We start from the raw sequence: 15,876 nt of genomic DNA, 5'->3' as shown, positions 1-15,876 counted from the left end.
GAAGCAACCAGAGGTAATAATACTCTTGATATGATTATCAGCAGTGATTATTGCTGCTTTAAGAATCTGTAGATAAAGGAACCACTAGGTGGCAATGATCACAGTGTACTGATGTGGGATTTACTCAAAGAGGTAACTACCATCAAGGGTAAAGGGAAGGGTTTTTGCTTTCGTAAAGGTGACTACGATGGTCTCAGACAGTTTTTAAATTTTATGCATGGGACCAACTGATGATGCTATACAAAAATCAGCAAATTCTAAGTAGAATACATTCAAGGAATTAATTTTGGAAGCTACTAGGCTTTTCATACCAACTAAGATATACTGTTCAAGGTTTAGGCTTAAATGAATGTCAGATGAACTAATGAGACTCGTGGCAGAGAAGAAAAATAAACGCATGGGATGTATACAAATTATCAGGAGGCACAGATGCTTCTGGTAGATATAAAATAGTCTTTAATCAAGTCACGAAGGAGGTTAGGCAAGCAAAGGCAGATAACGAGAAATGTGGCAAAGAAATGCAGTAAAGACTTCTTTACTTATGTAATCGCTGGAAGGAAGGGGATGAATCAGATTGGTTCGCTTGATATCGATGGTTCGATTGTTGACAATCCTGCAGAGGTAGTTGACAAACTGAATTAATATTTTGCATCTGCATTCACACATGAGCAGTTATTAAGGGAGGAGAATGCCAGAAGTGTATCAAACTGTAACAGGGAGCTAAAGAATTTTGTAATAACTGAGAGTAAAATGGAGGAAAAATTGTTGAAAGTAAACATAAAAAAAGCCCCAAGGGTGGATGGGATCTATCCAGTTATATTAAAAGAGGCAGCAAAGGAAGCAAGCAGGCCCTTAACCGTGATTATGAGGACATCCTTTGACTCAGGGGAGATCTCCACGGACTGGAGATGTGAAAATGTATCCCCAATTCACAAAGGGGGATCGAAAGGTGACACGAGTAATTCCAGACCTGTTCCAGGGAAAATAATGGAAGGAGGTCTTGGCTGACCAGTTTGATTGGACACTACGATGTGGTCACAAAGGAACTGGATTCAAAAAATAATTTTGATATCATATACTTGGATTTTAGGAAAGCTTTTGATACTGTTGCACATGGAAGACTACTGTATAAGTTGGAGCAGTATATCATTAAGGGCAAGTTTCTGCAATGGATAAAGGATGTTTGAGTGGGAGAAGACAGAGAGTGGTAATCAATGGACACTACTCTTCGTGGACTAATGATATTAGTGGTGTCCCCCAGGGTTCGGTGTTGGGCCCATCATTGTTGTTTTGATTATTTATCAATGATATTGATGAAGGTATATCAGGCTTAATATCCAAGTTTGCAGACAATACGAAGGTGATAGGGTTGTTAATGACAGTATGTTACTGAAACAGGAGCTGGAAAAGTTGGGCAGATGGGCTGAGAGGTGACAACTGAAGTTTAACGTTGACAAATGGAAAGTGCTGCATATGGGTAGCAGTAACCCCAGAGTAACATATCGAATGTGTAGTACTAAACTCGAGGTAGCGGAGAATGAAAAAGACCTGAGGGTAAGTGTATAGTCAGATATGAAGTTTTTCTGAGGAGTGCAAAAAGGTTGCCAGAACAGCCCATGGGGTTGATGATATACAGGAATTTTGCTAGCAGGGATAAGAGGTAATTATCCCTTGTATAAATAAATAAATAAATTTTCTGTTTATACTCCGGGACGACCAAACGATCAGAGGAGTTCACAAGATAGACAGATTACAAGAAATAGCACCGTATTCAGCAGTCACGGGCTTGAATCCCGGTCACTCAAGGCACGTGTACTTATGCACCCGCGCGCCTGACCACTAGGCTACGACGGCCTCTCAGGCAACGGCCAGGCCACACTGAGTATTGCTTACAGATCTGGAGGCCTCATCTCGTTTTAGGAAAGAAATGGAGCTGCTAGAACGAGTACAGAGAAGGGCAATGAGATTAGTGAGTGTAACAAAGGGTTACCGTTACCAGGAAAGGCTTAAGTTCTGCAAATTTCAAAGTCTGGATACGAGACACCTGCGAAGTGATCTGATTGAAGTGCATAAGGCCTTGAATGGTTTGATCAAGCTTAACACTAATGAGATTCTTCCTCTTTCTCAGATTCCACACCTGAATGAGCAGGAATTCAAATTGAGGAAAGAGAGTTGTAGAATAGACCTTCGCCTGGAAATTTGCCTTTAGCCAGCAGGTAGTTGATTGCTGGAACAATCTTCCATCTGCCGTTGTGGAAGTTGATAGCTTAAATAAATTCAAGGCTGAACTAGATAAACTTTTGGAGTGAATGCATGGGTGAAACGGGAAGGGTTTTTTTTTTTTTTTTTTTTGGCCGATGCTGTATAAGCATGCTTTCCTGTGTCATATGCCTCTACTAATGCTAAATGCTAATAGTTAATGTTTGCTCCTTTTGGCCTTTATTTAGAGAACTGTTCTGCATGAATTTCCATCACCGTCACGTAGAGGCAGGAATAGTGCCACTTGAGTGACCAAGCAGCTATTAAATTAGTATAGTTGTAAAAATGAAAAGAAAGGTGGATTTCCTTTCCCTGCCTTCACTTACAACTTGTAAGATAAAGAGGTATTCAGAAAAGAGAAAAATTCGCTAAATATCAAACTAAATAAACGGTAATATGTATTCAGTGGAAAGCTCTGTAGATCGCTATGTACAGCTCGGTTACTAAAAAATCGCTTGGCGTATGCTGCCCCATAATAAAAACTAACTCGGAAGGGAAGCATTTTCGTACTCATGTGTATAGTTTATATGAAATGTTTTACTTCGTTTGATGCATAGAACTACCCATATAATTCTGTCAATGTAATTTAAAACATCCTGTACATGAATTAAAACTAATGTTGACTTTACTTCCAGTGTCTTAGGTTGTTTTACAGATGCAAAGGACCTCAGAATTTTGTATTTTATCGTGTTCTAATGTGTAACGGCATTTCTGAATTAGTTTAACTCTGTCGTAGTACACTATGATGATACATAACTCTGTAAAATGACTATAAATGAGTATAATGCTGTATTTGTCCAGTGTGCGCTGTTTAGTTGTTTCTGGTCACTTTGCTACCAGAAAGTCTGCTTCCCAGTACCCGCTCATGCCACGAGGAGGCAGGTCACAACTATACAGCACTTAAGTACCAACCAGCAGCAGTAGCAGAGGACTGACTCGTAGCTAGGATGTATAACCAAAACCATTCATAGGAGTTGAGTCAGTAGTTAAATCGGATGATCCAGAATGTAGTCCAGGGGAAGGACCTAAAATAACAATATTTCTGTACCAGGAACTAAAAAGATAAAAACTACGAAAATGTCCATATCATTCCATACTTGAAAATTTCACGCAGAATACAAATATTCACCGGCCGTAGTCATAAGTTACAGATTTTCCATTACAATATAAAAAATGAGCAGATATATCATTGGTTCTAGTCTATTTTTAATATCTTTATCTATGAAATTCTCTGATGAGGCAATCAACTTTTACATCACAATTATGCATTGCTTTATTTTTCGTTAACTCCTGAAAGAGAGTACATGTATTCTAAACTAGCCCAGTAGTGAACATTTAATGAAAGTGATGCCAAGTGTTGCATATTTCTGACGTGCTCTCTGATATATAATAAATTGAGAATGAAGTCCAAGAAAAAGGAGAAAATTACTTCTTCTTTACGCGCAACTGACTGCTAAAATTAAATGAAACATTTGAAAAGAAATAATTTTGAAACAACTTTATTAAATATCCTATTATTTCGCAAATTTTTGCGAGATAATGGGATTTTTAATCCATTTTTCTCTAAAATTAAAAAAAAAAAAAAGTAATTCCAGTTAAAAGGAGAATTACTTTTAATTTAGTTGTTTCTTCAAAAAAAAAAAACGATTATTGCATTCAACTGTAATTCGGATGGACTGACGAATCTGTGGGAGGAGAAAGAATTCCCCTACGCTTTGACCACAACTGGTCCATTGTACAACTCTCCAAAATGTATTTAACAGTACGCCTTTTTCTTATGATTCCGTTGTCTGTTATCTGTTGCTCGCTCCAGAAATCACAGTTTTTATAGGGATTGAGACACTATATGAAATCTTGCCCGAGATCGAAAGGTCGTGTTTTCCCCTCCTTGTCCATGGAGTGTAATTAGCTCATACAGGCATATTGCTATCTATGAGTGTATCGTACATTACCTGAATGTTGAATACACTAACTTCAAACCGTGTATTATGCAAAATATTAATCATAATTATTTAAATGTTCTATATGAAAGAAAATCCATTTATGTGTTGTAAACTGTATTAAATTTTATAACAAAAAATGCTATTTACTATAAATCTTTGAATGACGATTGCCCAAATCTAGGAGCTTGGACGGATCTAGGAATCCTTGGATTACAGACAAGATTACATTTTTGACTTTATGTTTGTGAAATTTATTCTACAGAAATTGGAAAATAACATTTTCCACTGGTTCATGTCCAATGGTTTATGTCTTTTTTTATATTCAGTTTTTGTTTTGTAATACTGTTTCCATTCTTTTTTTTTAATTTTTTGTATATAACTTCTTTATCCATAAAATAAAAGTTAATTAACTAAACAAAAAAAAAAAAAAAAATATACAGTGAAATGAATTATCTAATATGGTTTTTCCTTCTTGCTTTCTTTATCTTTACATATAGCAGCACACAGGTACAGCAGTGTGCGATCAGGACGAGGAATTGAACGATATACAAGTCCGGGTCCACAACCGAGCGCTCCCAACCGGGGATCATACTCTGTCGCGGTCCAGTCTCAATAATCCTGTTTCCGTTGTCACCACAGTGTCTAGTCCGCCCGCAGGAAGTAGTGGGGGCAGCGCCGCAGTGACCACAGTGATCACGCTGCCAACAACCGACTGCAATCCTGACAACATGGGTGCCCCAAATACCACTGGTTCAGCCGGGAACTCCGGACCTGGAGGTATGGTGCGGATATCAACCTTGTAACGGTTGTGACATTGAATAACCAATGCAACCAGAGATTGTGTATTTCTCATATCGGCGGCTGTGTTGTATGTATGTATAGAACTACGTGCGGTCGCTCAGACGGAGGTAGCAGGTAGGCTTGTGCACTCAATTCATTCATATCAAACGGAAGACTGGAACTTGACCTTAGGCCAACCTCGCTGGCAGATGGCGCAGCTGCCGTTCTCCTAGTGCCCGGTGTACTGCTACTGTACTTTAGAAAAGGTCACCAAAGCCAGATCTCGCGAAGCCACTTCGAGAAGGAATGCCTCAAACCGCTGCTGTGCAGCGCCCTCTATATTCCTGATTCTGGACCTCGTCGGTTGGCTTCAAATGAGGATATATATATCCTCTGTCGGCAATCACGGAGATTGCGTTAGGAATTTCCGAGACATCTTGTGGAATGCATGTAGCTTAATTCTTGCTGAACTTTTCGATGAATTTTAGAGATTTCACTCCTACTTTAGTTCATGCAGTGAAACAGTTCTGAGAGCAAACATCATTATTACACGAAACCTGGAGTGAAGTGATCATGAAGGGTAGCTTTAGCCTCTCTCTAGTGTAATCTCAGAACAGCCACGGGTTTTTCTGCCTCAGGCATTTTACCTCACTTTAATCCCAGTTATCAGATACCAAAATATCACTTAGTACCTAATGTTTTTAAAGCTTAAAAATCCAAAATTTGGTGAAAAACAAGCGTGCACGTCTACCACATTTATTTCACTGTACTATATAAACAAATATGATAGTCATGCAAATATTGAAACATATAAGAATATGGTACTGAATTATGAGCACATATCATAACCTTACTCCGACAAGGAAACAGACCTCCAAACTATCAACCACAGCTCACATCCTCATAAGTCAGAGACATCCTCCCGTCCTCCGATAATGCCAATCAACCCCTGACTTTTTGAGGAACACAGCTGATATCCCTAATGCATAGAAACAGAGGTTATTTTTAATTCTAGCATTTCCCAAAGACAAAAGTACTCATTCATTCACAATATTTGTAAAGCTTAATCCATCCTGAAGCCAAAATATAGTCCATTTATTAAAATTCTTGTATTTCAGACGAATGTCAGCGCATGTCTCTGTACGAAAGTAAATCTCTTCAATGTCTGAGGCGGAGAAACCTTTGTCAAGATACTGACACTGAAATACTTTCACTCGATAAACGTTCTTTTTTCGTATTTTTTTGAAAAACTTCACCAATCCATGTAGCGCAGAATATTCCATTAGAAAAACTTTCACTCCATTTTAGGCCTTCAAATTACAAGTTCACGTCATTTGCTTATTCTAAGACCTTCTTTTCCTAACCCTGACCCACAAAGAAAAAAAAAGTCTTGACTCATTAATGAAAACCTACCCACAGCTTGGGTCTTAGCAAAGACATTTCCACTTTTACTCACTAGATGACGAAAGTTCGCTAGATTTTTACGAATTTTTAAATTTTTCGCATCCTTGCACGTCTGTTGTGTAAAATAAAAGAATGAACGTGGTAAATGGTAAATAAACCAAATGAATATTATCAATTTCCTATCTGTATTAGCTATTTCTGGAACAAGAATAAATAAGACGAAACGTTATAATGAATGCCATGACTATTCTTCCAATAGAATAACTAGTAAATCTTATCCTTAATAGAATTTATGCTCGTAGAGATCTGATTTTTCTCTGGATACATTAATTAAAAGTCATTTAGATATCATAAACAACAGCAAAAAAATTCTGCATAAATTATAGTTAACATTAGAATCTGTTTCGCAAATAAAAAATCGCATTGTAATCATAGCGATTGATAAATTTTTATTTTTTTTTCATTAATCAGTGTCCATTCGCATAAATTCTTTCGTAAATTTGTTACATATGGCAGTTTCATTAATGTAAATGCTCGTAAATTCGTAGGTACCTCATCTAAAAAAGAAAATCGCGCTTCTGCTAAATTTCATCACTCCTTCTCATTAGATCTTTCAACAAAATTGAACAGTTCCTATATAAGACTGTATTCGTTAAGAATATCTAAGCCAACCGGCAATACTTCTTTTGCCGTGTTTCAGAGATTAGTTCATCTCAATTATATAGAAAAAATCTAGCAGTCTCAGAACACAAAAGAATAGATGAAAAATAAATAAACCTAAATTTCATATTAGTATTTTGAAATAGATGCGTTTACTTTCTTCGTAAACATTATCAGTGAAATTAAACCTAGCGTGTGAGCGAAATATTTTGCATTATTCATGTCATGACATGATTACAGCAAATTTAGAAAATGTAGATTATCTTACGATGCCATTATCTATAACGTTCTCCTTTTTCTCTATAGGGGATATAACTGTCAATACCTTTAGTTAGCTATAATATTTCGATCGATAATGTTTCTATAGTACTATAAAATGTCTTCTCAATCAAGTCATACCAAGGATGGATGATAATTATGATTTATGGGGGGGTTAAAAGCTTTTCGGGATTTTGCATAGGACTGTGCCGTTAACAGCGAAATACAGGCAACAACGAGCAAATAAATTCCATACAATCAAAATTTTGCCACATTCAAATACACAAGTGTACTTAGATAATAGAATCGAGACATGTTTGCAACTGGCGTCTTCGGATAACTGCTGTATTGGCAGAAAGGAGAGGTAAGAGATGGAACAAAATATACATATGTGGACTACGGTGTTATATTGTACGTACGTTTCAAGTCTGACTACTAGTTATTAAACCAACTGTGACATTATTTGTCACGACACGGTGACTTTTTTTAAAACTCAGACTAACAAAGGAGGCCATAATTTTGAGTGGATGCAAAAGATATTACGCAAAGGCCTATATGTATATATATGTATGTAAATCTTTCGGGACTTTTTTTTTTCCAGTTTTTCCGCATTAGCCGGGAATTTGCACGTGATCATTAACACGCAACACACATACAGACACATATACAGATATGCACATATCAACACACATTTGTTATTAGTGATAGATAGACTTGGTCACTTTTTTGGATCCGATAACCTTTGTTCCTACTTAGCCTTATCAAAAGTGCTGTTTACCAATAAGCTATTGCAACCAAAAAAAAAAAAAAAGAGTTTCTTATTTTATCCATGAAGTTACTCAAAACATATAATAATTCTTATTAATATTAATCGATTATTACGTACTTTTGTGTGTGAGTACATTTTTTTCTGAGGATCAAGTTTTCCACACGTTCAACCAGATTCACGTCTGTGCAAATACACAAACACACATACTCATTTATTAATCTCTGGAGAGATCAAGAAACAATCAAGCTAATGTTCCTTGTTTTCTCTTAATCCAGAGAGCACGTTCTTCCTTGTACAGTGTACAATACAAGCGAATTACTATTTTTTCCTCTTTCCTATAAACCATCTACACAGCGTGATTTCGAAGCTCAGCAAATATTAGCCATCTGCATTGTGGATTTAATCTTATACGTAACGTTATAATGATTGTCCTTTGAGTTTGACTCATTGAACGGTTTGGTCTCTAAAATCTCTCAATAAGTACTTTTAACAAAGGATAAATCATGCCCTTTCTGATTTCAAATCTCACAAGTTACTCTGCTATTAAGTAAAAGTCGCTAACATCCCCCCACCACCTCTGTTACATTCTTATGCGTTTTATAACCACTAACTGAAAAACTTTCATCCGAAAGAATACACATTTGTGTATAACGCAAAGTTAATTTTCTCATGTGATGAAACAAATGTAGTTGGTTATATATCCGCACAATGTTAATCCTCTGTGTATGGTTGAAGAATCAATGATAGCAAAGAATTCACACACTTAAAAGAAACTAAAAAAAAAAAAAATAGGTTACAATTCTCAAAAAACATCGAGTCTCAATTACTGAGTAAAACCTAACAAAAAAAATTACATAACGTAATATCTTGAGGATGTTTCATAAGAAGTGTTTCTCATGGCCGGTTTTAAGGGAGATGGGGAACAACTCACAATAAGCTGTAACTTTATTATATTAATAAAAGTGATTGTTAAGTTGCATTCTATTTTTGACAGTATCATACACGTTCAAGCACATCTTATGGAACATTCTTGTAGAAATGGAAGAAAGTTTATAACCGAGGATTCACCTCGGGCTGTTGCCGTGTGCCTTCCTTCCAAGACTTTCAAATGTTATCAAGTGTTTTGCCAATGTTTTTTTTTTTTTTTAATCCATTTTCGCTATAACCAAAGGCTGTATTTTCCTAATAATCTAAGTACTTTTTTTTTTAATATTGTGAACTGTATTCTGTGAAATTTTTCGATTCCTTAAAAACTGCATTATAAGTTGGCCTCTTTAATTATGAGCAATATCTTAAATTTCCAGAATTTATAATCTTAATTTTAAAATTAAGGCATCTTTCTTCTTTTATATTGTTCATTTTGCAGCACTAAGTGGTCCACCACAGTAATACGTGGAGTTCAGTGAAAAGTTCAGAAAATACACATAAGTTACTACAATTAATATGCAAATATTGTGTATTCAGTCATAAATATGCTTGCAGTACTTATATGAAATGGAAACTGGCGCCATCTGCTGGAACCTCAAATGTTTTCAAAATTAGTATTGTCACGAGAATTGCCATCTACAGTATTTAAACACAGTAAACAAGTATTTAGATATAAATAGTTCATATTTTAAATAAATTTCCTTACTTTCGATATTATACATCTACTTACTGAAACATTACACACGCACATTAGTAAAAATATAAAAAAAATTGAATGAACGATGAAAATCTGAATACAGTAATATTCAATAGTTAGTATGGGTGCTATTATTCGTTTAATATTTCTGAATTCATATTATCGTTCTCTTAATTGAGCATAACATGTGCCAGTAGATGTCGCCACAAATATTCCAAATAAAAAGAACGTACAGTTTAGCATAAGAGAATTAGCATTAAAATGACTGAACTTCTGTCACTGATTTGCGTTCCCTATGAACTTGTATTTAAAAACTACTGGAATCCTTTGATCAAAATAAAATACTTATTATCCTTCTTCGTTCTCAGTATTAACTTTAAAAATTAACAATCTGAGGGGAAATTCTTTTGAAAACTTACAGTGAAAATAAAAATAGAAAAAAAGATTCTGGAGTTTTTGTGATTGTAATTAATGCATTCACTGAACAGTGAATGCATTTATTTCAATCAACGCACAAATTTTTATTATTTTGATTCCTGTGTTCATATTACGTACGGTAATCATAACAGATACACTGTTCTCTTTGTCCCTGCCTTTTTGCAATATGTATTTTATAAAAAGGTATATATGTTTATATTTTTTTCATGCTTTATCTGTTGTAAAAAAAAGCAACGTATGCAGTGCAAAATGGAATTATGGGAAGACAATAAATTATACACTTTTAAGCACACTGAATACCTTTATTAAATTAGTTAATATTGAATGTCAAGGTGTCGTCAAAAGGAAAAATAATATTTAAGACATCCAGGTAGCAAGAATTTTTGCAGAAATGAATTTACACGTAATAATGCAAATATTCAAACATAGCAAACTCTAGTATCTGCCATTTTTAACACACTATCCATGATAATATGGTCATTTTCTATATTATGAAACTAACTTTGTATTTCCTCGTCTCATAATTCGGTATAATGTATCCACTATGTATTGCGTACATAGTAGATTCCAGCTCTTCTCAGTTACAGATTCCAGCTCTTCTCAGTTCCAAAGATGCCAGTTCTTCCTTAAAAATCATCACATAAACAAATATCTAAAATCAGTGTATTGTGTTTTAAGTATTTCAGTCCGCCGGAATTGGCAGCGTCACCGTGTGGCAAAATAATATCCACCTACAAGAAATATTTATAGTAGTGTAAAATGTTTGCTATCAGTTTGCATGTGGAATAAATATCTCTTGAATTTCATGATGAAAAACGAAGTAGCATGCACCCAAGTATTCTTCTCCTTTCCTTTTGGATCCATGTTTAAGTAACGATTCATTTCAGATCTGAAAAGCTATGTGGAATAAGGAAACTTGCATTTAAAAAAGCTCTCTCTCTTTGTCTCTATCTGTCGACGCTGAATGCACCTTGTGGTACTGCAGGAAATAATCAATCATGAAAACACGTCCATACTGGTCCAGGTCCAGTAGATTCTTAAAAATTCTCGACTGTTAAATAAATAGATACGCATGACTCTTTTCATTCATCCGTTCTACATCACGAATATTGCTGTTGAAGTTTTTAATCAACTTTTTTTTTTTTTTGCTTGAAGGCGTGATACCATTGAAACAACCTGATCAAACATCGCATTAGTTCACGTACTTGTAAGCGGCCATCTTAGCATTACCACTACCGTAACCACTGCTGATCTCTTGTAAATTGTGACGTGTCCTTCACAGATACGTACTAGCTGGTGCAATGCCAAAAACACTCCAGATGACGATCGAAAGCAGTAATTTTTACATAAAGACCTTTGTTAACTTTTTAAATGCTCCTTGTATAAATTGCTATGCTATATTGACACTATCTGAAACTTTTTTAGAAGTAGTAGTAGTAGTAGTAGTAGTGGCACTTGATGCAAGAAAGCAAGTGTAGGAGCTTATGCAGCATCAGCCAAAAAAAAAAAAAAAAAAAAAATCACACCATACCCTTCAAATGCCTGTCCAGTTCCTCCTTAAATTTATTTAACCTATCAACTTCCACAACGACAGATGGAAGTTTGTTCCAGCAATTAACCACCCGCTGGCTAAAGGCAAATTTCGGCACATCTATTCTACATCTATCCTTTCTTAATTTGAACTTATGTCCCCGTAGGTTCGTATTCTGAACAAGTGGGAGGATCCCATCAGAATTCAGCGTGCTCAACCCATTCAAGGCCTTATAGACCTCAATCAGATCACCGCGCAGGTGCCTAGTCTCCAGCCACTGCAATTTGCAGAACTTGGTAAGAGGATCCCTTCATTCCCCTCACCAATCGTGTTGCTCTTCTCTGTACACGCTCAAGCAAATCTACATCCTTCCTAAAATGAGGCCTCCAGACCTGTACGCAGTACTCAAGGCGTGGCCTGACCATTGCCTTATACAGAGGGACAATCACCTCCTTTTCCCTGCTAGCAAAATTCCTATATATCATTGACAAAACCCCATGACCTGCCCTAGCAGCCTGTCTACATTGCTCAGAAAACTTCATATCTGACTGCACAATTACTCCCAGGTCTTTTTCATTTTCTACCACCTTAAGTGTAGTACCACACAGTTGGTACGTTTCTCTGGGGTTACTTCTACCCATATGCAGTACTTTGCATTTGTCAAGGTTAAACTTCAGTTGCCACTTCTTAGCCCATCTGCCCAAATTATCTAGATCCTGTTGCAGTAGCACACTGCCATTACTGTCATTAACAACCCTGCCAACCTTCGTGTCATCTGCAAACTTCGACATTAAGCCTGATATACCTTCATCAATATCATTGATAAATATACAAAACAACAGTGGACCCAACACCGAACCCTGTGGGACTCCACTAACAACATTAGTCCACGAAGAGCAGCACCCATTGATTACCACCCTGTCTTCTCCCACTTAACCATCCTTTTATCCATTGTAGCAACTTACCCTTAATACCATTCTGCTCCAATTTGTACAGTAGTCTTCCATGCGCAACAGTGTCAAAAGCTTTCCTGAAATCCAAGTATATGATATCAAAATTATTTTTTGCATCCAGTTCCTTTGTGACCACATCATAATAACCAATCAAATTTGTCAGACAAGACTTTCCCTTAACAAACCCATGCTGTGTCTGAATTATTGCTGCAGTCTTGTCTAGATGATCCTGCAATGCATCTTTAACCAGTGACTCCATTATTTTCTTGAATGCTTCCCACTTAGAATTTACTGTTTGTAACATCGTCAGTTGATCCCACTGTACAGAATTTAAAAACTGTCTGAGACCACTGTACTCCCCTTTACGGAAGCAAAAACCCTTTCCTTTACCCCTGACGGTAGTTACCTCTTTGAGTAAATCCCACTTCAGCACACTGTGATCACTGCCACCTAGTGGTTCCTTTATCTGCAAATTCTTAATGCACGAATGATCACTGCTGATAACCAGATCAAGAGTATTACTTTCTCTGGTTGCCTCTCGAACATGCTGCTGCAGAAAACAATCATCCAATAAATCCACAAAAGTCTGACTAGTGTGTGAGTGACCAACCCACAAGTTCCAGTCAATATCTGGGAAGTTAAAATCCCCCATTATAAGTAATTGGAAAGTTTATTCATATTTATCAAAAAGACGTATTATTACAAAATCAATAACTGCAACTATGAGGATTAGACGCTTACTCTTTGCGTAATGATCAGCTCAATTATAAAAATAAAAACAAAACAACCCTCTTGTTTACATTTCTTTTATTTATTTATGATATTCTGGTTGGTAATATATATGTCAACAATACAGAAGATAGATTAGTACATTCCTTCATTAGCAGAAAGCATATCATTGATTACGGTATAACGTGGTACAACAGTTAGCGAAATACCCAGTCTCAATGTAGCCTTATTGGTCAAATTCAAACAAACTGGAAGTGCGCATCATCTGATGAGGCATGAAAAGACTCAAATCTCTATGGAGTTCATATAACAAACATTCGAGAGAAGCGCAAATAGTTTTGCCAGGCAACCATTTCATAAATTGTAGTTATCCAGGTCAAAAAGTCATCTAATTCTCCTAAAACCTACGGCTATCTGTCTGTAAGGGAGATCTAATGCAAACCTTGCGGCCATAAGATATTTCTCAACTTGAACAACCAAAAGCATTCTGTTCAAATTTGTTTCTCGATGACAAAGCAACATTTTGTCATTCGATTAGCAAACTGTCTCAATCTCTGCGTCTGGAGGTTACATGTGGTTAATCTAATCCCCGTGCAATAACATGTTAGACACAGTCCTGTAGCAAAAACAGCCATCTTGGGACCATCTATGTGCAGTATGGCCTGCTTCGCAATAAGCTTTACAGCCTATTTCACATTATGGAGTCCATCAACACTACACTTCTCGACAAAATTAAAAGAACACGTAGAAAACGTGTTCTGTGTAATTCGTGCAGCTTGAGATGAAGCGGAACAAAATTTGGTATAGCGGTATAGCATAGAATAACAATGAAATGAGGTAACAACGAGAAACTTCGGAGAGACATAAGGGACACTTATAGGGGTTGTATTAGAATTACCAAAAAGGTCGCATTTCAGAAGTCGTTACAAGAATATGGTCAAAAATATGGTCACATAACATCTTTACGGCGTATGATCCTCTCTAACGGCTAAACAGGCCTGACGGCGGTGAACCATGCTCAATAATATAAGGATGTCTATAAAATTCTGTGGCAACAAATACTATTCTTCCACCAGCGCAGACCGTAGCTCACCAAGTGACCAAGGTGTTGGCTGTCGGCATGCAATGCGACGCCCAAGAGCGTCCCACACGTGTTCCATCGCATTTAAGTCTGAGGATCATGCTGGCCAAGGCAATCGTTGGATATCTTCAGCTTTAAGATATTCCTCCACCACTTGAGCTTTATGTGCAGTGGCGATGTCGTGCATGAAAAGACTAGGCCAACCGCACTCCTGCACATAGGATCCGAATATCTTTTTTCGGTACCTGTGCGCAGTTACGATACTCCTATCAAAAACATGAAGAGGGGTGCGGCAGTTGATGATTATTCCACTCCCACTCGAGAACACCGACTCAACTGTAAGTGTCAATTTCTCTGATGTTGGAGGAATGGTACCTCATTCCTCGTTGTCTCCAGATGAAATAACCTCTACAATCTGTTTGTAGACTAAAACAGGCTCCTATTTTATTGTGAACAGGGTCTTCGGCAATAATGTTCACAATAAAATATTCATGAAAAATATTTTGTTCTGTTAATTTTGTCGAGCAGTGTATCTGAGCAAACCAGACCTATTTGATTTGGAGCAGTTTAGAAAACTTGGGGGCCTATACCTCAATGTCATTCTCCAACAGTAATGTACATGAGAGCAGTGGAACTTCCAAACGCGTGAATTACTCACTACTAAATTTCTTGATCGCCAGATCATTTTCCGCAGTCAGACACTCCTCTGGTACTTGATCGTTCAGCACAATACCACATCAGGGCGTCAGTGTTAATAAACTTATATACAATAAAGTCAAAAGTTCCTTCTTGTGCCACAAGCTTATGTCAATTTATTAACACCAAAGCTCAGAATCAGTGATACCACTGTCTCCCACCACATTTTACTTTGGGTAAAATGTGTGATGCCAGAACGCATACCGTTTTACTTCAATCATCAAGGATACGTATGTTCAATTATGCTGATGCAAGAAAACTGTTAACTTCAAAGTTGATGTGCCTAAAAATTAATGTGCTTAAAAAATCAATAAAAAAAAAACAAAAGTACAAAATTATATTAAAATAGCGTTTCAGTTAGACGTACACGCAAATATCTGGTCCTTAAAACTTTTTCATTTACATCAACGCATAATGAAGGCGAAATAATGAAAAACCCCATGAAAACTATCTGCTGAAACGGCAGGTCCTCTACACACAACATGGTCACCTTTTGGAACCGTCTCGACAAGAGGAACTTTAACAGACATTTTTTTCTTCACACTATGATCCAATTAACCGGTTTCCGGGGAGGGTTAAATGGTTGTTTCTTTTGTAGCAGTTTAACAAACTTTGGTTGTGCCTTTCAGCAAAACGGATAAAGCAACCACAAAATACACACAATGTACAAAACATTTTATACTGACGCTTAGGCGCAAAGTCAAAAACAACTACCACTTTCTGGACTAGAGACTTTGTAAACAGAAAAAAA

At 36.6% G+C, this 15,876-nt stretch overlaps 1 protein-coding gene across 2 annotated transcripts in view; it reads left to right on the top strand.

Annotated features, from left to right (window-relative positions):
• Positions 1-6,619, top strand: part of LOC150076265 (potassium voltage-gated channel protein Shal-like) — a 311,258-nt gene extending 304,639 nt beyond the window's left edge. The window contains exon 5 of one of the 2 annotated variants that reach the window (XM_090387923.1): positions 4,703-6,619. In XM_090387923.1, coding sequence (XP_090244049.1) covers positions 4,703-5,005 — 303 coding nt within the window. In that variant the 3' untranslated portion in view covers positions 5,006-6,619. Of the gene's footprint in view, positions 1-4,699 lie in introns of both variants that reach the window. The other variant, XM_090387922.1, reaches the window with a different exon arrangement.
• Positions 6,620-15,876: the final 9,257 nt, after the last annotated feature.

The sequence above is a fragment of the Mastigoproctus giganteus genome, chromosome 13 (genome assembly GCF_048544385.1).
Source record: "Mastigoproctus giganteus isolate SK-2022 chromosome 13, ASM4854438v1, whole genome shotgun sequence".
In the NCBI taxonomy this organism is placed as follows: domain Eukaryota; kingdom Metazoa; phylum Arthropoda; class Arachnida; order Uropygi; family Thelyphonidae; genus Mastigoproctus; species Mastigoproctus giganteus.
Note: the sequence above shows the minus strand (reverse complement) of the source record. Positions and strands in the feature narration are given on the sequence as shown.